General features: G+C 41.5%; 1 protein-coding gene across 1 annotated transcript in view; it reads left to right on the forward strand.

Moving 5' to 3' along the window:
* The first annotated feature begins 3,454 nt into the window (after positions 1–3,454).
* TXLNG (taxilin gamma) overlaps positions 3,455–22,056 on the forward strand; it is a 45,080-nt gene continuing 26,478 nt past the window's right edge. Inside the window, exon 1 of the mRNA XM_043457884.1 lies at positions 3,455–3,603. Within this exon, the coding sequence (XP_043313819.1) occupies positions 3,502–3,603 (102 nt within the window). The 5' untranslated portion in view covers positions 3,455–3,501. The remainder of the gene's footprint in view (positions 3,604–22,056) is intronic.

Consider the following 22,056-nt stretch of genomic DNA (forward strand, 5'->3'; position numbering starts at 1 on the left):
AAACATAACCTCAAAAATGATTTCAGCAGAGGATCGTGCTTTACAGAGCTTGGGTTAAGGCTTGGCAGTAATATCTTTGAAAGCATTTAAGATAAAATTGTAAACAAAGAAGGGGTCTATAAAAAATCAGGTTAGTCTGCCCCAAGGAAGAAGAGAGTGATCTGAGACCCAGAGAGCCAGGCAGAAGCTATTCTTTCTCTCTTCCTTCTGCTAAGTTGTTCTCCTTAGAAATGGATCACTAAGCATGGCCCGCTTGCTAGAATAGAGGAATCAGGCTCCACCTTTTTTCTTTTCTTTTTTTTTGGTAGACTCCACCTTTTGAAGAGAGGAGCATTTAGGAATTTGCGGACAGATTTTAAAAACGCTATCACCTCCATTAAAGACGCTATAAGAAGCAGACCTCTGAAATTCATATTTCTCACTGGAGCCATAATAGCTATGTTTCTCTTGAGCACCCAGTTTGCTTTTATTTTTTTATATGTTGTGAATCACTCTGTAAATTGTGTTTCCCTCTTTTCTCAGCTGTCAAGAAGCTCAAAATAAAAATTTGGCTTACCTCTAGCTTGTGGACAAGGCATGTATTTCATGTAATCAACTCACCCATGACTTCATCTTATTTTTCCCAATCCTTTTATCATTTTCACTTTCTTCTCATTTCTTTCTCTCCCTTTCTATTTGCATATAAATGAATGATATGACATATATCTGTATCTCCACACACATATGTATGTCATGGCATATCATGTGTACGTTTACAAGCCTTCCAAATCCCTTTGAAATAAGAATGTATATAACTAAGACAAAGGGCTTCCCTTGTAGCTCAATCAGTAAAGAATCCGCCTGCAATTCAGGAGACCTGGGTTCAATTCCTGGGTCGGAAAGATCCTCTGGAGAAGGAAATGGTAACCCACTCCAGTATTCTTGCCTGGAGAATTCCATGGATTCTGGCATGGAGCCTGGCAGGCTACAGTCCACGGGATCGCAAAAGTCAGACACAACTTAGCGACTAAACCACCACCACCAACTAAAACAAATACAATAAGCTATTTTTCATTCCTCTTAGGACTTGAGGTCACTTGCATAGTCCTTTTTTTTTTTTTTTTTGCATAGTCCTTTTGTTTTCTTAATAAAGATAACTATTGGTTTTTTTTTTTTGTTCCATATATCAGTTCAGTTTAGTCATTCAGTTGCGTCCGATTCTTTGTGACCCCTTGGGCTGCAGAAACCAGGTTTCCCTGTCCATCACCAACTCCTGGAGCTTGTTCAAACTCATGTCCATCGAGTTGGTGATGCCATCCAGCCATCTCATCCTCTGTCGTCCCCTTCTCCTCCCACCTTCAATCTTTCCCAGCATCAGGGTTTTTTCCAATGAGTCAGTTCTCCATATCAGGTGGCCAAAGTATTGGAGTTTCAGCTTCAGCATCAGTCCTTCCAATGAATATTCAGGACTGATTTCTTTTAGGATAGACTGGTCGGATCTCCTTGCTGTCCAAGGGACTCTCAAGAGTCTTCTCCAACACCAAAAGCATCAATTTTTCAACAATCAGCTTTCTTTACAGTCCAACTCTCACATCCATACATGACTATTGGAAAAACCATAGCTTTGATTGACAAAGTAATGTCTCTGCTTTTTAGTATGCTGTCTAGGTTTGTCATAGCTTTTCTTCCAAGGAGCAAGCGTCTTTTAATTTCATGGCTGCAGTCACCATCTGCAGTAATTTTGGAGCCCAAGAAAATAAAGTCTGACACTGTTTTCATTGTTTCCCCATCTATTTACCATGAAGGGATGGGATCAGATGCCATGATCTTAGTTTTTTGAATGTTGAGTTTTAAGCCAGCTTTTTCAATATTGTATTTTCAAACAATACAGAAAATCATGAAGTAAAAATACTCCCAAGTTTCACCTCCCAGGGAAAAACATTATTAACATTTTGATTAATGTCCTTCTAAACATCTCTTTATAAACCTACAGGCAATTCTATTTAAAATGGATTTTTTAAAAGCTTACTGTGCTATGTAGATTTTCTAGGTCAATTTAAAAAATGCTTATAAAAAATAAAAATAAGAAGTGTTTATCTTTTTAGTAGCTGCATGGTGTTCTCCTGTACCATAAATTAACTGCAGTCTGTTTTAACACTCAATTCCCCATGTGAGTTAGAAGCAGCATTACCGATAGATTTATTCTGCATCTCGCTGGGACTTTTGCTTTTCAGAAAGTGATGCATAGTGGCTGAAGCCATCAGCTTTATATACTCTAGGCATTTTTATATAGAGTCTAGGTTAATTATCTGTTGTTCTAGTTTTGAAATCTCAAAGCTGGACTGAGGTGTTCTGCCTATGAAGTAAAATAATGGTACTTTCCCCAAAATTCACAGAAATAATTAAAATTAATAGAAGGAATTCCCCCAATATTGAAATTTATTCTCACGCAAGTTATTAAATCTCTGGGGCCTGCAACCACTGCTTTGTATTCTCTCATAAAAAATAGCATACGATTTACACAAATTTTCATAATGCATTATTTAAGGCAACATGTCAGGATTTCATGACAGTCTGTGACTATCAAGAAGCTTGGTCATTGGACATCTGGTTCCATCAGATATAAATAGGGAGTACTTCTGAGAAAAACTCCATCCCCGCCCCAATTTCATCAAGAAAAAAAAAAATGGACTCAGCAAACCGAGCCTGCTAAAAAATATTCAGTAACGAAACGACTGGGGGAAAAAGCGGAGTACGTTCAATGTGTATTGAGCGCCAACTAAGGGTTGATGGAGAACTGTGCTAGAAGCCAGGGAGGTTCAGCCAAGGCGAATATGACGCAGCTCCCATCGAGCAGGAGCTCGGGATCGGTAGGCGGTGCTGAAAGCTCTGGAGGAGGGGCAGAACTCGGGACAGGTGTCCGAGCCAGAAACGGCAAATTCTGAAAGCCATTACAACTCTTCTGCCTTGAAAGTCACGAAGTATTTTCTCTCATCCTCCAATCACTCGGGCTCAGTTCCGAAAAAGAGCAACCAAAACAAAAGCACAACAATGTGTCCCCGATCCCGCTCCTTCCCAAACACTGAAATATTTCTGAACTTTTCCCGTAGGATAATACAGGTACCGGTACATATCTCCTAGCAAACTACAAATCCCAGGAGGCTGCACACACAGCACAGTGGCTCCCCCATTTCGGAACGCCGCATTACGCTTCAATACTGATCCGGGTCTGCGAGCCGTGGCCGCGCTGCCTGCTGGGACTTGTAGTCCGCTCCAGAGTCCCTTTCCCCCTCCGCGCAGACTCGCGCGGCCTCTGTTCGCCCTTCGGCCCTGCAGAAGCCCAGCCCCTGCTTCAGTGTTCCCTACCCCCATCCCGTCCTGTCCCCTCGGGGGCCAACCTCCTCCGGTCACGTGGGAGCCCTGTATGCGGCGATTGGCGGAGGGGTTCAGGGGCGGGGCTCGAGGCCCTGAGAGGTTCCGTGCCCCTTGTCGGGCCGCTTGTTTGGCTGCTGCCGTCACCTCATGGCGACGCGGGTAGAGGAGGCTGCGCGGGGAAGAGGCGGCGGCGCCGAGGAGGCAATTGAGGCCGGACGGGGCGGACGGCGACGCAGCCCGCGGCAGAAGGTCAGTGTGGGGGCTGCCCGCCTTATTGCCGGGCCGGGGAAATGCTGGGGCTAGCTGTTTCGGGGTCCACCTCTTCACTCTCTCGGGTTACCTTTTAGCCATGGGGCGAACATCCGGCCCTCTCCGGTCCCGGGGGTGACGACAGTGGGAGCAGGTGGGCAGAGTGAAACCAGGATGGGTGGGGTGGGAGGGCTGATGGTTGGGGACTGGAGGCGCGCGGCGGAGGCGGGAGACAGGGCAGGGGGCGTACCCTGGTGAGAGGGGGAAGGGGTGCTTGGCGGGGGCGCGCCAGGTGTGACAGCCACGTGCGGCCGGCGTCGCGGGGCCCCGGGCACCAGGTGTTCCCTCTCCCAGCCCCCGCCCTCCGCGTGCTTCCCGTGCTCCTAGCGCTGGGCACCACCGTCGAGGGGCTGCCGGGGGTCACGGACTCGCCCTCCTCGCGCCCGGCAGGTGCGCGGGGCGCGCTGCGGGGTGCGTCCCAGCGGCGCGGGCAAGGCTGTTGCGCAGTAAGATAACGGCGCGGGATCCGGGGCTGCGCTGCGCCCCCCTTCTCCCGCGCCAGTGCGCGGGCTGGCGAGCGCGGCCGCTCGGCCCCCAGGACCCAGGCCCCGGGGCCAGTGTCCCGGTGCCAAGGGCTTGGCTGCACGTGGGGCGGGCGGTGGGAAGAAGATGCTGGAGGACCTGGGTCCCGCAGACTTGGGAGGAACATCGCGGATAGCCGGTCTTCCCAATGCAGCCCTCCTTCCCCCTATATTTCTCCCCCTTTTCTTACTTTATTTACCCCCCACCCCACCCGGTGAGCGGACAGTGGAGCGCTTCCCCTACATTGGCCTTTGGTCTCTCTTAATCTGGGAGTTGCGCTGGACGGTTCCCCCTGCCTTACTTGACTCACGTCAAGGAGTTTTCAATGTCTCCCTGGATACAGGAAAATCAAGAGCTTCAGAATGGGAGAATTCTACTTGTTCTGGAGTCAGTGGGTGGAGTTGGAAAAAGATTGCACAACGAACGGGGTACAGGGTTTTCAGGGCCCAGGAAGAGAGAAGTGCAGGGAAACGGACTGGAAAGGTGGAATCTCGTCTTGTTGTTTGCCGGTGAACAGATTGAAACGTTCAACTTGTTGGACGTCCTGCTTGATCACTCGGGCCTGTTTAATGTTACTTAATTATGCATTTGAATACTCATAAAGATAACTCCTTTAGGAAATTACGAAATAATATTTCTAATGCGACTCGTGAACTTGAAAAAGAACAAAGGTTGGTTTTCCCTCTGTGCAGAATGTCATAAGAATTAGCTTTGGGGGACCTGTTTCTAAGGTCAGGTGTTTTCACGTCTCTGCATGACAGTGTCACTACTTCTCAATTACCTTTCTTTCTCTCCCTCTCTTTGTACTCAAAAAGAAAGATCCAGTGCTTTCGGGACTGAAAAAGAAGCTGTGGACTGAAGTAACTCTAGGGATTCAACACTGTCACTTTGGACACCTCACTTACTCTCTGAGGGTGGGGAGCCAATCTCAGTGTTTGTTTTCGTAGGTCCCCCAGAGGAGGACTCCAATGAAAAGCCACTGTAATTGAGGACATGAGTTCCCTTTTATGCCCTTAGCAAAAGGATAAAAAGTCTGAATTAGGAACTGAGATTTAACCAACTAGCATTTTAAAAGACCAAGAAGTAATGACCCTTTGAGGCAGTACTCTGTTTAACAGCTGGATGAGAAGAGACCTGTGTGTCTGTATTGTCTCATTTTTGTTGACTTACATCAGGCACCTTTCTTCTTTGCTCAGGCTATTCTGGGCATCTTTTTTCCTTTTGATTTCCAATTGACTATGACATGGAATTGAAATGCATGGTTAAACATTAGTTTTTGAATTTTCATTAAAAAAAAAAGGATGAATATCTTATGTTTGCAGAAGTTACTTTTTAAGTTATTTCCTTAGGACCCTTCATTTTTTTATTTCCTCTGGGCCAGTAGCTTGAAAACATATTCCTAATTCTAACTTGACCTCTGCCCTATTTTTTCAGGAAGCAGAAATGGTGTTTTAACTGATTGGGTTGTTTTGAAAATATTGAAGGAATTAAAGAGGACAGTGAACATTTTGTCACTTTTGGGTTACATTATGGGACTTAAAGTGAGAGACAATTGGAGATGGTCTTTGTTGCTTCCTGTTTGTCTTAACCATCTTGTCATTCTTGACCTCAGGTAATTTTGCATTGTTTCATAACTATGGCTGATTGAATGGTCTCTTGAGGTATCTTTTTTCTTTAACATTACAGTACCTTTCTAAGAGTCTCTTGAATTGTCTAAAACTGTGCTGAGGTGATAGCCACTTGCTATTGTGCCTGTTGCTATTTAAGTGTTAATTAAAATTAAGTAAAATTAAAAATCGCTTTCCTCAGTATACAAACCACATTCCATGTGTTCAATAGCCAGCGTGCCTGGTGGCTACTGTATTAGGGTAGATGTAGAATATTTCCATCATTGCACATTTCACAGTTCTCTTGGACGACACTGGTCTAAAAAGATGGGATATTACTTTGTTAAATATTCCAGGCATTTTTTAGAACCCCAGGTTCATTCATAGTACTTCTTAAATCCCTATGTAGACTTTGTGGGGGGGTTTTGGTTTGTTTCTATTTTTACTAGAATTTGTTTTATAAGTTTGAGTTTTCAAAAAATTAATAGATTTTTTTTTGAGCAGTTTTAGGTTTACCAAAAATTGAATGTAAATTGTGGAGTTCACAGGGCACCCCTTTGCCCTATTATGTATATCTTGCAACTTTGTGGTACATTTGTTACAGTTGATGAGTCAATATTGATATATTCCTACTAACTAAAGTTCATAGTTTACATTAGGGTTCATTGTTGGTGCTGTACCTTCTAAGAGTTTTGACACATGTATAATGAGATATATACACCATTACAGATATCATACTGAAGAGTTTTACTACCCTAAAACCTCCATAATCATATTAGAACCAAACAAAAAGTAACTGGAAAGAAAGCTGTGGGGAGGGAGAGGCACAGGGATTTCTTTGGGATATTAGGTTAAAACTCCCTGGGTAAGCAGAATCAGTCCATGCAGTCAAGTACGTCGGTTGCATTATCAATTACACAATTATATACCAGCTCTACACCAACTTCACCAATTCTGAGCTCTGTTATTTAATAAGATCTAACAAATTTGTTCTTCCTCTCTTCCCCCAAACCACTGGCCACCACTGATCTTTCTACTGTCTCTATTCTTTTGCCATTTCTAGAATGTCTTAAGGTTGATTTTTTTTCCCTCTAGATTTTTGTTTGGAGTGTTAAAAATTATTTAACTACTGTTAAACTTATTTTTAGGTCAGATAGGAAGGATAAAGGTATATGGGATCTGTGCTCAAATTAATGAAATCTTACATTTGTGTGGTGACCTATAGTGTTTATGGCATATTTGCACATACATTAACTCTGTCAGCATCACTCATGCTGTGGAGAAGGCCGAGCAGCTGTCATTGTCCTCATTTATAGATGACAAATTGCTCAGCAAGGTCACGGAATTAGCCCAAGGGGTGAAGCTGAGTCTGGAACCCAGAACCCTTTCATCATGTTGTTTCTTTCTTTCTTTTTTTTTTTTTAGGCACTGAAGTCCAGTCATCTGTTTATTTATTATTATTATTATTCATCATGTTGTTTCTTAGTCTCTAAGTCTTGTCCGACTCTTTGCAACCCCATGAATCTACACTACAGTAATAAGTAGGTGGTAGTGGGCAAATGGGCTTCCCAGGTGGCTCAGTGGTAAAGAATCCACCTGCTGTGCAGGAGACACAAATTAGATCCCTGGGTTGGGAAGATCCTCCGGAGAAGGAAATGGCAAGCCACTCTAGTATTCTTTCCTGGAAAACCCCATAGACAGAGGAGCCTGATGGGCTACAGTCCATGGGGTCACAGAGAGTTGGACACGACTTAGCAACTAAATAACAAACAACACTGGGCAAATAGTATGGATTTGAAGTCAAGACTCCTGGCTCTTGCCACTTATTAGCTTTGTAGCTTTATAGCCTTGAGCAGGTTTTGCAATCGTTCCAAGTCTCAATTGCATCATCTGTAAAGTGGGGCTGATGCTAATCCCTAACGCAGAGGACTGTTGTGAAGCATAAGCGTTGATGTGACTTGTTCAGCACAGTGCCAGGCATGTTAAAATTTTACTTGGTCTGGAGGGGAGCATATATGAAAGATCAATTTCTCTTGCTTTCAGGGTGTTATTCTGTAAATGTGTCTTGCATGCGTTCTCAGCGTACTCGGTCACTTCAGTCCTCTTGGATTCTTTGCCCCCCATGCACGGTAACCTGTCAGGCTCCTCTGTCCATGGGATTTCCCAGGCAAGAATATTGGAGTGGGTTGCCATGCCCTCCTCCAGGGGATCTTCTCGACCCAGGGATTGAACCTGGATCTCCTGCATTGCAGGCGGATTCTTTACCCACTGGGAATCCCAAATCTATCTTTCAACCTTTGTATTCTTCCCTCTTCCCAGAATCTCTCTGTGATCGACTTAATGAGGAAAAATCAGGTCAGGGTGGGGTGAGAGTATGGGAAAGGAAGAAACCATTTGATTATCTTGTTTTTTTCCCCATTTGCAAACTTGATGATGAATTTCCACTCTCTTAGCACAGAGATTAAGTAGTAAGAATCAAAGTGATCTTCTGTTTACGACATTGTCATGTATCAGCAAGCTTTGGTAAATTTTATTTTCATGGAGAAGCAAACAAGCAAAGCAGTAAAAAAGGAGACCAAACACAGCACATGCCACCTTCATAGATCATAATATGTGTGTCACAGTCATTTATGATGTTACTGGAAGGTGTTGTCTATGTTATTTTGTGTCATTTATATTGGTCTTGACTAGAGAAGTTTTGTTTAGGAATGTACATGCCAAATCCAGATTTTGTAAAACAGGGCACATGTGATTTGCCTTTGTGTGGAATACTTCACAGAAGGAGTCACTGTAATAGTTTTCTTTTCAATAGATGTGCTGTTCACTTTTACACTTTTCAGAGTTGTGTTTCAAAGGAAAGGAACTCACTGTTTCCTGCATTGCGCTAAGCACTTGGAATGTATTTGCATTCTAATATCTCCTTACCTCTGCAGAATAGATGATATCCCTGGGTGTATAGATAAGGCATCTGAAGCTCAGTCAAAACAACAACCACCAAAAAACCTTACTCTTATTAAATAACAGAGCTCAGAATTGGTGAAGTTGGTGTAGAGCTGGTATATAATTGTATAATTGATAATGCACCCGACGTACTTGACTGCATGGACTGACTCTGCTTACCCAGGGAGTTTTAACGTAATATCCCAAAGAAATCCCTGTGCCTCTCCCTCCCCACAGCTTTCTTCCCAGTTACTTTTTGTTTGTTTCTAACATGATTATCAGTAACTTTTAGTTATTATAATAGATGTGACAGTATTTAAAGTGTGCAAAGTGGTATACAGATTTAATGTAATATTCACCACCATTGAGAATTAGCTATGTTTAGAATTTTCCCAAGCAGGGCATTTCTAGAGGAGGATAAAATAAGTCAAGTGACCCTTTAAGAGTTTGAACTTTGATTTTTTTTTTTTAGTATGTTTTTATGATTCAGTCTATTTCCTAGTTGAAATTCTCTTAAATTTTCTTACTTGAAGGAAACACATATAAAATCACCAGTGTTGTCCTGTTGACATAATTTTATTAACATTTATTGCTCAGGGTACTGATTTGCATTCTGTATTACGTTTCCAAAATGTCCCCAGGACAACCCTCATTACCCACCACTTCCTACTCTGTAGCCTGCCGTGAATAATATTGCTAAGCTACCACTTTTTCATTTTTCTTCTTTCCCTACTCAGAACAAAGTAGAATGGTTTGATGAGGAAGATGTGCCAGTAGCTTGGAAGCACGTTTCATTAAGGATGTTATAGATTGACATGTGGGGCATAGTAAAAGTGAGACTGGGGACTTCCCTGGTGGTCCAGTGGCTGAAACTCCACGCTCCCAATGCAGGGGGCCAGGGTTCAGGTTCGATCCCTGATCAGGGAGCTGAGCTCCCACATGCCGCAGGGAAGGTACTGCATGCCACAGCCAAAACCCAGTGCAGCCAAATAAATGAATAAATAGTTTTTAAAAAGAACGTAGGCATTTTGTATAATTTGCAAGTGCACCTTTATTCAGATATTGTTATAAACAGTTCTGTTGCATGGTAGCAATATATATTCACTGTATCTAATCTTCTCACAACTCTAGAAGGTAGGTCCTGTACATCTCTAGTTTATAGATCAGGAAACAGAGGTTGATCTTCCAGGGCCACACAGCAGGTAGTAAGTGGTATACTCAAAGGCCAGGCTCTTTGGGCTCCGAAGCCATTAGCCATATTCCATGTGTCCTGTGGGCTTTCTAAACACATTTCTTGAGGATAGTAAATAAAAATGTGCTCTTCATTGAATGTGAATAAAACTTGGTCGTAGGCAAAATGAGTAATCAGTTCAGTCACTCAATCGTGTCCGAGTCTTTGCGACCCCATGAACCGCAGCACGCCAGGCCTCCCTGTCCATCACCAACTCCCGGAGTTTACCCAAACTCATGTCCATTGAGTCGGTGATGCCATCCAACCATCTCATCCTCTGTCGTCCCCTTCTCTTTCCGCCCTCAATGTTTCGCAACATCAGGGTATTTTCCAATGAGTCAGCTCTTCACATCAGGTGGCCAAAGTATTGGAGTTTCAGCTTCAACATCAGTCCTTCCAATGAACACCCAGGACTGATTTCCTTTAGGATGGACTGGTTGGATCTCCTTGTAGTCCAAGGGACTCTCAGGAGTCTTCTTCAACACCACAGTTCAAAAGCATCAATTCTTCGGCGCTCAGCTTTCTTTATAGTCCAACTCTCACATCCACACGTGACTACTGGAAAAACCATAGCCTTGACTAGACGGACCTTTGCTGGCAAAGTAATGTCTCTGGTTTTTAATATGCTGTCTAGGTTGGTCATAACTTTCCTTCCAAGGAGCAAGTGTCTTTTAATTTCATGGCTGCACTCACCATCTGCAGTGATTTTGGAGCCCCCCAAAATAAAGTCAGCCACTGTTTCCACTGTTTCCCCATCTATTTGCCATGAAGTAATGGGACCGGATGCCATGATCTTAGTTTTCTGAATGTTGAGCTTTAAGCCAACTTTTTCACTCTCCCCTTTCACTTTCATTAAGAGGCTCTTTAGTTCTTCACTTTTTGCCATTAGGGTGGTGTCATCTGCATGTCTGAGGTTATTGATATTTCTCCCGGCAATGTAGATTCCAGCTTGTGCTTCTTCCAGCCCAGCGTTTCTCATGATGTAAAAATGAGTAATATATTTTGCTAAATGAAAACAAATTATGAAGGGTGGGGTTGGGTCCTTGAGGGTATAGGGAAGCTATAGCAATCCAGGAACTGGGGGAGTTGTGAGCCTTACAGCTTTTGTTTCATCCTCTTATGCCCTAAGTTGACCTTAAGATGTTTGATTTAGGAGATGTGTTGCAGTGTGTCTCCCTGTAAAGGCACCTCCAAGTTTAATTTGGATGAATTGAAAAGGAGAGGGTTTAGAGAGAGACCCTGCCAAAGTCTACACAAAGTAGTGTTAACAAAGAGCTGAAGGGGTCGGGTTAAGTGGGATAAGACAAGGAGAAGGCCAAAGGAAAAAAGAGAAAGTTTGATGTTTCAAAGGTGCATCATGATTGGTCCACATGGAGCTGGTGATGTCATAAAGTCAGGACAGGGATGCTGCATTGAGGTAACTCATAAAAAGAGAGGACCACTCTACCTCTCAGGAGTCTGTGGCTTGAAGATGCTAAATGTGTGGCCCAGCCCCTGTCCCTTTGCAAAATAGATTAGGCCCAAGCACATTTCAGCAGCTTTATGCATTAAAATGTCATTTCCTGATCTTTCTGTTGCCTAGATAGGTGTTTAGGCTGACATAGGTATCTCTCAGATTGTTGTTAATCCCTGAATTACACTTCTGGAGCTAGAAGTGATTTTGCAAGTCATAGAGTCCAGCACCCTTCCTTTTAATAAAAGAAATGGCTATAGAAGTTAAATGTGAAATCAAATGACATCGTTCTTGGATTAAAAGGCAGATGACCTGCACTGTTTAAGATAGATGTTAGCACCGACCACTATAGATAGTAACACTGACTTCTTGGCTTTTTTACCAGTAGGAGAAATCAGTTGCCCTTGCCCTAACTTCAGCACTGGTTTGCCCCTCTCTTCTCATTTGTCTCATTAATGCCCCTGTTCTTTACATGCTGTGACAATCATTCTGGAGCCTTTTGCTGCTAAAGTTACAAGTTGGGACAACTCCTTGAAATTTCCCTGATGGTCCAGTGGTTAGGACTTGGCACCCTCACTTCCAGGGCCCCAGGTTCAATTCCTGGTCCAGGAGCTAAGATATCACCCTTTAGGATAATTTTGAGGATTCAGTGAAGAAGTATATCAAGTACTATTGGAGAGGCTTCGAATGAACCAGAGCAACAAAGAAAGGCCAAGGGCAAATGGCTTATACCAAGTCTCCGTCACCCCCCGCCCCCCGCCCCGCCCCGCTCCCTCATGTGGATTATAGTGATTGGTACTGTAGTGCCATAAGCAAAGGGAAAGAGGCTGATTTGTTAGGTGTGGTCCTCCCACCTGCTCCCAGGGCATGTCCCCTGGAGATGGATCTGCTCGGTTCAGGAGCTGTCCCCGACTCTGCTTTCACTGAGCTGGCCTCTCGTCTCTGTCCCTGCTCCCCCACGGCCAGGGTGGCAGTTCTCAAGCTTTTTGGTTTCAGGGCCTTATTGCATACTCAAAAATTATTGAGAACCCCAAGAAGCTTTTGTTTATGTGGGTTATATATCATGATGATTCCCATTTTTACAGATTAAAACAATCTTAAATTATTATTCATTTAAAAAGTCACCTGGCCTTGTACCAGTTATCTATTGCTGTATAACGTATTGTCCCCAAACTTAGCACCTGACACAACATTTACGATCTCAGGAGTCTGAAAGTGACTTCGCTGGGTCCTCTGCTTCAAGGGCCTCATGGGCTGCAGTCATCCGAAGGCTTGAGTGGGCAGGATCCACTTCCAAGCTCACACTCATTGGTTGTGGGCAGGATCCAGTGCTTTGCAGGTTGTTGGACCAGGGCCTCAGTTCCTCATGAGCTGTTGGTTGGAGGCCTCCCTTGGTTCCTTGCCATTGGGGCCTTTCCATAGTATCTCACAGCATGGCTGTTGACTTCATCGAATGAAGCAAGATAGAGCACCAGCACAAAATAGAAGGAAGCTGCAGTCTTTTGTCACATAATCAAAGAAGTGACAGCCTCACTTTTGCCTGATTCTCTGCATTAGAAGCCAGGCACTAGGTCCAGCTCACACTCAAGGGGAGGGAGGAGAATTCTACAAGGTCATGAATAGTAGGAGGAAGAAACTGCATATCGCACATTAACATTATAAATAATGTTGTTTTAAAAGTTAAAAGTTGCTTGTTTTCCAGAATAAAAATTGGGAAGAATGGCATTGTTTTACATTTTTGCAGATTTCTTTAATGATTGGCTTAGTAGGAGATAGCTAAATTCTCAGATCTGCTTCTGCATTTCATCTGTGGAAACATGCCATTTTAGTTGAAGTGTGTGAAGACAATCTAGCCTCACACACATATGTAGTTGGAACAAGGAGGAGTATTTTAATAGCCTTTTTAGATAATTGTGGGAATTCTTTGATACTATGCCAAAACTCAGCAAGTAGTAGTTCTTGAAGGTTAGTTGCCTGTGTGGGTTCTGAAATCTTATGTAACTTTTTGTACTGTTTTAAAACTATGGGTCTATGTTGCACTTTGAATGGATGTTTTTTCTCATGCATCATTTTGTGGTATCATCCATTAGTCATTTAGAAAATACTGCTTTACTGAATTGTGTTGATATTCCAAATGTTATCACACTTTTTACAATATCAAAATCACAAAATTCATCAGAAAAGTCTTTAAGTGTTGGGAAGCTTATGGTGGCAGGTAGTTTTCAAAAATTCTGAATTTTGCTTGAAAACTCAAATTTTATCTTTGGCAACAAATACTGTCAGTTGTTTGCCTTTAAGTGACAGACTCTGTTCATATATTATTGGAGAAAGTATACCTGCCAAATACCCAAGTCTGAATAAAGAGCGGTGAACTATCTTTAAAAGAAATTATTGTTAGGTAAAAGAGTAGTCCCCCCACCCCCCCAATGATGTACATGATGTAGGACAAAACCCGTGACTCCTGGTATAGTTTGGTCCTGCTGCCTTGATTGATTCCAAGGAGCCAGCAGTGTTCTTCATCATTGTTTTTGTACCATCAGTACAGATGTCAACACCAAAAAAGACAAATGCCATTTTAGCATTATTATGAAAATAGTTTTTTAGCTTGCAGACTACCTGGAGGGGTCCACAGACTGTACTTGAGAACCACCATCCTCCAGTTTTATCAGCAGTGGCGTCTGCTTTTTGGTCTTTATTCTGTCAGAAGAGAATAGGCTTATTTTTCATGCCTTTCCCTAAGACTTGTTGTGAGGAGTGTGGCATCCCAGTTACTGCTTTGTCTTGCTAATGGAGCAATTCAGTAATCCAAGCAACTGGAATATGTTTATATTAATTCTTGATGACCAGAATAAAGTTAGGTTTTATTTGCTAAAGTTTTGAATATTTGAAATCATGATTTACCATAATTCTTTGTTCATGTGTGTGAGGTATAATATACATAACATAAACTTGGTCATTTTTAGGCGTACAGTTCATTGGCATTAAGACATTAACAGTGTTGTGCAAGCTACACCACCATCCATCTCTAGAACTTTTTCATCTTCCCAAACTGAACCTCTGTACTCCATTCCCTCCTGGAAGCCACCATTCTGTTTCCTTTCTTTAGGAATTTGACTACTCCAGGTATTACATGTAAGTGAAATCATACTACGTTCTTTTGTTCAGCTTTTTTCATTTAACATAATGTCTTATTCAGGGTTCATCCATGTTGCAGCATGTGTCAGAATGATCTTTTTAATGTTAAATAATATCCTAATGTCAGATACAAGTGCGCCTTGAAGATAGTGCAGGTTCTAGTCCAAACCACTGCGATGAAGCAAATAACACAATGAGGTGAGTCAGACGAATTTTTTGGTTTCCCAGTGCATATAGTTGTTTACTGTGATTCTTTGTGCTCTGTAGTCTGTTAAGTGTGCAGTAGCATTATGTCTAAAACAAATGTACATACTTTACGTTCTTGTGAAAAAAATGCTAATCATCTGACAACGCAGAATTGCCACAAACCTTTAGTTTGTAAAAAGTGCAGTATCTGCAAAGCATAATAAAATCAGGTGTGCCTTTACCGTATTTCATTTATTAGCTCATCCATCGATGGGCATTTGGGTGTTCTTTATGTTTCTTAACTTTAGATGTGATTCTTTAGGACATTTCTTGTAGAAACACTACCTCCATTCCAGGCTCTGTACATGTAGGTCTCAAATCATGGCTTCTTCTCTCACTTCTTACTTTGCTCCCTAGTTTATCTGTATAATGAAGTAATACTGTCACTATCTTAGAATTGTAAGGCTAAACTAAATAGTGTATTTTAAATGTCCAGCACTTAGCAATTAGTAAATGTTAGGTTTTTTTTCCTTCCTTCCTCCCTCTACTCAGAACTTAGCCTTACATACACTGTTAACCCTCTTTTGTGTATTCCAGGTATCTCAAACTGATTCTCCTTGGGAAGAGTTAACTATCCATGATGAACCTTTTTTTTTAAAGTGACTGGGTAGATGGTCTAGCTGTACTTTCAAATTGAGGCCAAGTTTAAATGAGTTATTTCAGTTTTCGAATTGTTTGAAGAAGGAGATAAATCAGAATGGCTGCAAAAATTAATGCTTAGTAGATCCTTTTTTTCCCCCCTATAATCCAATTTCTTACTATAATGTAGTGTAAAGATTTCGGGGGACAAACCCAGAGGTCTGTCAAGCAGGGTGAAGGGAGAAGATGATATGAAATGACTCAAGACAAACTCCTGCAGTCTTCAGACTCTGAGCCTGGGGTGTGGTGGAATAGTGAAAAAATATAGTATTGCTTTTTATAATGCTTCTTATAATACTGGTCATGGTGAGCATTTTAAATGTCTAGCACATAGTTTGGGAGATAACTTTATAGAAAAGTTTTCTCCATTTACTGGCTTCTGTGTGAATATGTTTTTATACTCACATGTCCATCCAGGACCAAATGCTTTTTTTCCCTTAATTACACCTTGGAGATTGGTCCTTATTGCCATGGCACTGCCTTACTCTCTTGAATAACTGCCTCCTTTTACCTTGTATGGATGACCATTATTTATTTACCCAGTTCTGGATCAGTAGACTATCTGGTTCCTGTGCATAGCAGCAAGTGGTGGTGTGTTGAGTAGCCTTTGCCCTTGAGTGAGAATATCTGTGGAATAAACTTCAGTGGACTCACTGGTGAAAGTGAATGTGCATTCAGACATTCAGAAATAACTGCTGAATACCTCTGCAAAACCAATATGCTACCAAGGTAGACTTCCCAGGACTGTACTGGGGCAACCTGTTTGCCCACATGAAGTTTTGTTTGTTTTAAATCATCCTTTTGAATCTGGTCAGTATTCCTTTGATTTCTATTTTCATTTGTATTTCTTTTAATTATGAATGAGGTTGAACTTTTTTTTTTTCTTTTGGCCTTGCCACACAGCATGTGGGATCTTAGTTCCCTGACCAGGGATCAAACTCACGCCCCCTACAGTGGAAACGCAGAGTCTTAACCACTGGACCACCAGGGAAATCCAGGTTGAACATGTTTTCGTATGTTGGCCATTTTTAGTTTTTTAACTGTAATCTGATTGTTCATAAATCCTTGAAAATTGGATCTCTGACTCATTTGAAGCCCTATTAATGTTGTCTTCTGGCTAGTCTGAAGTTTCCAATTAATATTTAGTAAATTGATTTTCCTCTTCTTTAAAAAACAAATTTGTGAGTTTTCTGAGAAAGCTCTAGGTTGTCACAGAACACCGGGTTTGAGCTCCCTGGTCATACGGCAAATCCCCACCAGCTATCTGTTTTACACATGGTGATGTGTGTGTTTCAGTGCTCTTCTTTCTTTTCGTCCCACCCTCTCCTTCCCCCACTGTGTCCAGAAGTCTGTTCTCTATGTCTGCATCTCTATTCCTGCCCTGCAGATAGGTTCATCAGTACCATCTTTCTAGATTCTATATATATGCATTAATATATGATATTTGTTTCTCTCTTTCTGACTTACTTCATTCTGTGTAGTTGGCCCTAGGTTCTCGCACCTCATTAGAATGGACTCAAATGCATTTCTTTTTATGGCTGAGTAATGTTCAACTTCTTTATTCATCTGCCGATGGACATCTAGGCTGCTTCCATGTCCTAGCTATTGTAAATAGTGCTGCAGTGAACGTTGGGGTACACGTGTCTCTTTCAGTTATGGTTTCCTCAAGGTCCCCAAGAGTGGGATTGTTGGGTCATATGGTAGTTTTAATTTCTAGTTTTTTAAGGAATCTCCGTAGTGGCTGTATCAATTTACATTCCCATCAACCATACAAGAGGGTTCCCTTTTCTCCATACCCTCTCCAGCATTTATTTTTCGTAGACTTTTGGATGATGACCATTCTGAGTGGTGTGTGATGATACCTCGTTGTGGTTTTGATTTGTATTTCTCTGATAATTAACCATGTTGAGCATCTTTTTGTGTGCCTTTTAGCTATTTGTATGTCTGGAGAAATGTCTATTTAGATCTCCTGCCACTTTTCTAATTTCAAACGTGCATGAACCTACCAACTCCATCTGTTTAAAGAAATAGTTAAAAAAAAAAAACACATATGAAGATGTAAGTTTTAGAATAGATTTGTTTGTAAAAATTTGTATTTGGAAAAAGCCTCTCAAAATACAGGAAATTTAGGAAAGACGTTTGTATTTTCAAAACCAAAGAAGACATGTCTCGGCCACGCTGAGAGTGAGAAAGTGCCTGGTGTCTGCGGCTTCTTTCCTCGCCTTGTGGCCAGGCAGGCGTGTGCTGTCTTCACGTTCCTTCTTTATAGTGGATGACTCCTAGAGGAAATTATTAGAAACATGGGGTTGAAGATATTTTTAGAGATAATTTAATTTAATCCTAAGACACAAAAAAGTTTTAGGAAAACCTCTCGGTGTCTTAAATACAATCACTTAAAAGTATTTAAAGATATCTCTACCCCCAAATTAGTGTTGTCTTGCCTCCCTAAATCCCAGAGTTAGTTACTGCTAAAACTCCAGCTCTTTCCCAGTGTTTTCCTAAATTCATGCTGATATATCTAGCATGCTAGATTTTTTTTTTTTTAAGACGCTTAATGTCTTAGATTTCTTTTGTGACTGCATGTTTGACTTTGAACTTTTATTCTCCAGGGCTTATGTGTGAAGGGAGGGGAGCAGTGTGATGGTGAGAACATAGGCTCTTGAGTTTGACAGACCCGGTTTTGAGTTTTCCCATCCCCTTTTACTGACCTGAAGATGATCTTGGGCAAGTAACTTCACCTCACTGAGTCTCATTTTTCTTGTCCGGGAATAGTGAGACCCACCTCTCAGTGGAGTGGAGAAGGTTAAATGGGAGTAATGGGGCTTGTAATTTCCGAAGGTTCCCATTACCTACTTGAGAAGTTTCTCAAGACTCTGGGGACCAGAGGCGAGCTCAGGATTTCTGCCAGGGGTGAGGAAATGCATCTGTGCCTGCAGCCTTTTCCCCCTGCGCCTCCTGTGGCCACCCAACCCTCCATGGGCAGGACCGGCCAGGACCGAGTGTCTGCGCTCAGCACTTGCCTGGCGCTGGCCGAAGGCATTCAAGCTGGTTTAAGCAGATGGTAGTTGAAATAATTAGGAAGCGAACGTGGGTGTTGGCTTTTTTGTTTTTCCTTCAGACAGGTCTTAGTAAAAGAACAGCCATCATTAAAAACATTGAAACAAAATAAGCCAAAGAAATAGGGTTCTTTAGCTTCAACAATATTTGAAGGAGCAGAGTGAAAGTTGTTTTTAAGTTTTTATTTATTTACTTGGGTTTGCCATGTCTGTTAGTTGCATAATGCAGGATCTTTAGTTGCTACAGGCAAACTCTTAGTTGTGGCATGTGGGATCTAGTCCCCTGACCAGGGCTTGAACCTGGGGTCCCCTGCGTTGGGAGCGTGGAGTCTTAGGCATTGGACCACGAGGGAAGTCCTAAGTGAAAGTTTTAAACTTTTATTATTATTATTATTGGGCCATGCCATGTGGCCCAGGACATCTTAGTTCCCCGACCAGGGATTGAACCCAGGCACTCAGCAGTGAAAATTGCAGGGAATTTCCCAAACCTTCTGTTTCTAGATGTATTTCCTCTCAGTGCTTTCTACATGTGTATGTATATGTACATAATACATGGTGCATGCTGTTTCGTGATTTCTTTCTATATGTAAACTTTGGGGCCATCTCTCCCCATTATTAAATAGACTGCTGTGTATTTACTAGGTCAGGCAGGGCATGGATGTTTGTACAGTAGACAGGCTCGTCAGAAAGATAAAAAAAAAAAAAGAAAGCAGTATGTTGCTGTGGTTAAGAGCATGGACTCAGAAGTCAGATGGCCAGGGTTCAGATCTTTGCCCTGCAATTTACTGTGACCTTTGGCAAGATACTTAACATTACCATGCCACAGTTTGCGCATATGTAAAACAGAGATAATAATGGTAACTGGCTCAACATAGTTGTGAGGATTAAGTTAGGGAGTACAGGAAATGCATACGTAGTGCCTGGCTATAGTATTTGCTGAATAAGTGTTACCTGTTGCTGTTATTGTTTATATGAGATTGTACCCAAGCAAAGATGTCCAGAACGGTTGTCAGAAAGGGCAGAGTAGGCTGTATGATACAGAATTCTTTGCTTAAGGAGATGAAGACTGAGTAATCATTTACAATTTAAATGAACTTGTTGGCCCTAAGAATTTGCTTCATATCAAATGGTCCAGTGCAGAACCTCAAGTAGGAAAAGTTGGGGCCTGCTGTATCAAGAGTGCTTGTAGACTGTTAATAATCAAGATAATCAAGCTGGGACTGGACTTATTCATAAACCAAAGATTTTATAGAGCCAGAGTAAGTCTTTCATTAGCAAATGTTAAGAATAAATCAAAATTAATTGTACAGGAGAGAATGGAAATGTAATACTGTCTTGCTTCTAATGACAAAATAATAATAGGGGTATTTTCTCAAACTAGTGTGGTAGCATTTAGACACTCACTTCCCATGGTTTGTTTTCAGCAGCCATTTGACCCCTGTGTTTTCCACTTAGTTGGTACTTGAGCACCTTTTATGCATAAGCAGCCGTTACCTAGGAGCATGTACATACCAAATAAGTGATAACATAATATGTGTGACAGGACTTTAGAGGTGAAAGGAGTATCTGGAAAGACAAAAAGGTAGTGTTAACTAAAAATAGAGAATGATGAAATAATATTAGAAGGATAACATGAGATGTAATGACTGTGCACTATACAGATTAATTTAATATCCTTATTTATGCTCAGTGCCACCAGCTGTTAATTTGAGTTAGTTGAACATTTTGGCCTTTCTAAACTGTCTTTTTTTTTTTTTCTGTCTGTGGTAGTCGTAATTGACCTATATGCTTTTAATCTGAAAGCCAGAGTAACTTTTAGTTAAATTTCCTATGACATTTTGAAATAGGTTAATGAATATACTGTGAGTTTTCTCCAAAACTGGGAGAATGAAGGACAGCAATAAGAGAAAATATTTGCAAATCATACATATGATAAGGGACTTGTATCTAGGTGTGTATAAAGAACTCTTATAACTCAATTACAAAATAACAAATAACCCAAATTAAAAAATGGGCAAAGGAGCTGGATAAATGTTTTTCCAGAGGAGGTATACAAATGGTCAATAAGCACATGAAAAAGTTATCAACATCACTAGTCATTAGGTGAGATACCATCACACCAGATACCATCGCTGTAATCAAAATGACAGACAATAACAAGTATTGATGAAGATGTGGAGAAATTGGAACCCTCACCCTAAACAGAAATATTTTCCTCTGGGGAGAGAGATTAGACATGCATTGCTTTTCTGATTCTTGCTTAATATGTAAATTGCAGCTTTCAAAATAAACCTTATTGAGGTAAAACATACATTCAGAAAAGTATACACATTGTAAAAGCTTAGCCTTAATGAATTTTCACAAAGTGAACATCTGTGTTACTCCACCTAGCTGTTACTGAGCACCTCAGAAGCCGCTACACTCAATGGTAAACATTCCCTTGATTTCTAGCACCATTGATTGGCTTTCCTGTTTTGGAACTTTGTATGTAAATGGTTTCCCGTAGTATGTTTTCTATGAGACTCATCCCTGTTGCTGCATCTAGCAGTACTTGGTTCTCTTTGGTGGATGGTATGAACACACTACAATGCATCCATTCTTCTGTTGATAGAAATTTGGGTTGATTTCATTTGGGGGCAATTACAGATAGTACAGCTTTTAAGATTCTTGGCCTTTGGCTGCACATCTGTACATACTAGGGTAAAATCCTTGGGGTAGAATTAACTGAGTTGGAAGGTAGCCATATTGCGAAAGAGGTTTTAAAAGTGGCTGCACCAGTTTATTCTTGCAAAAGCAGAGTTCTTGATTTGTCAACGTTCAACTATAGAAGATAAGAATTTAGTTCCTATAACCTTTCAATTCCCTGCTACTTTGATACTTTAAATTATCTTCTTTAAAAATTATCTTCATTTCTTCAATTGAATACTATTGAATAATTTGAAATAGTAAATCTCTGTTCTCTTAACTTTGTAATGTAGCTTTTGTCCACTTGTGATAAGAGAAAGGTATTAGCCACCTCCCCATCAGTTAATGTTCTTCAAAAAAGGAAGAGGCCGTCTTTTATGCAGAGAGGAAATGTACAGAATTTAAATTTGTACCCCATCACATGACCAAGTAGTGTTAAAAAGGGGAAAACCACCACCTCCCCCGTGAGTAAATGGGTTGACAGGATGATAGAAGAGAAAGTAAGTTTAAAGTACTGGTGGAGAATAAAATACTAGAATGAAGACTGCTCTCCCATGCCTGCTGTCTGTTAGAGCAGGGGTAGCTGTTTAACACCTAATTCTCACGATTTCTGTGACTTTTAAGAGAGCAAGGTATTCGCTTTCTCATTTAGTAGTCCAGTGTGGGTGTTGTTGGTAAGAAGGGTGGCTTTATGTGTGTGAGCTTAGGGGCCCGGGCTGCTTTCATCCTATGGCTCAGCCGTCTCTCAGGGTCTTGGAGACCTCTGTCCAGTCAGAGTGGGAAGGAGATGGGGGAGAAAGAATGTGTGCTTCTCAGAAGAAAAGTTTTGTTGCAGAAGGGAAAGTCATTCCTCTGGCTCACGTTTTATTGATGGGAACG

The sequence above is a fragment of the Cervus canadensis genome, chromosome X, assembly GCF_019320065.1.
Source record: "Cervus canadensis isolate Bull #8, Minnesota chromosome X, ASM1932006v1, whole genome shotgun sequence".
Lineage (NCBI taxonomy): Eukaryota > Metazoa > Chordata > Mammalia > Artiodactyla > Cervidae > Cervus > Cervus canadensis.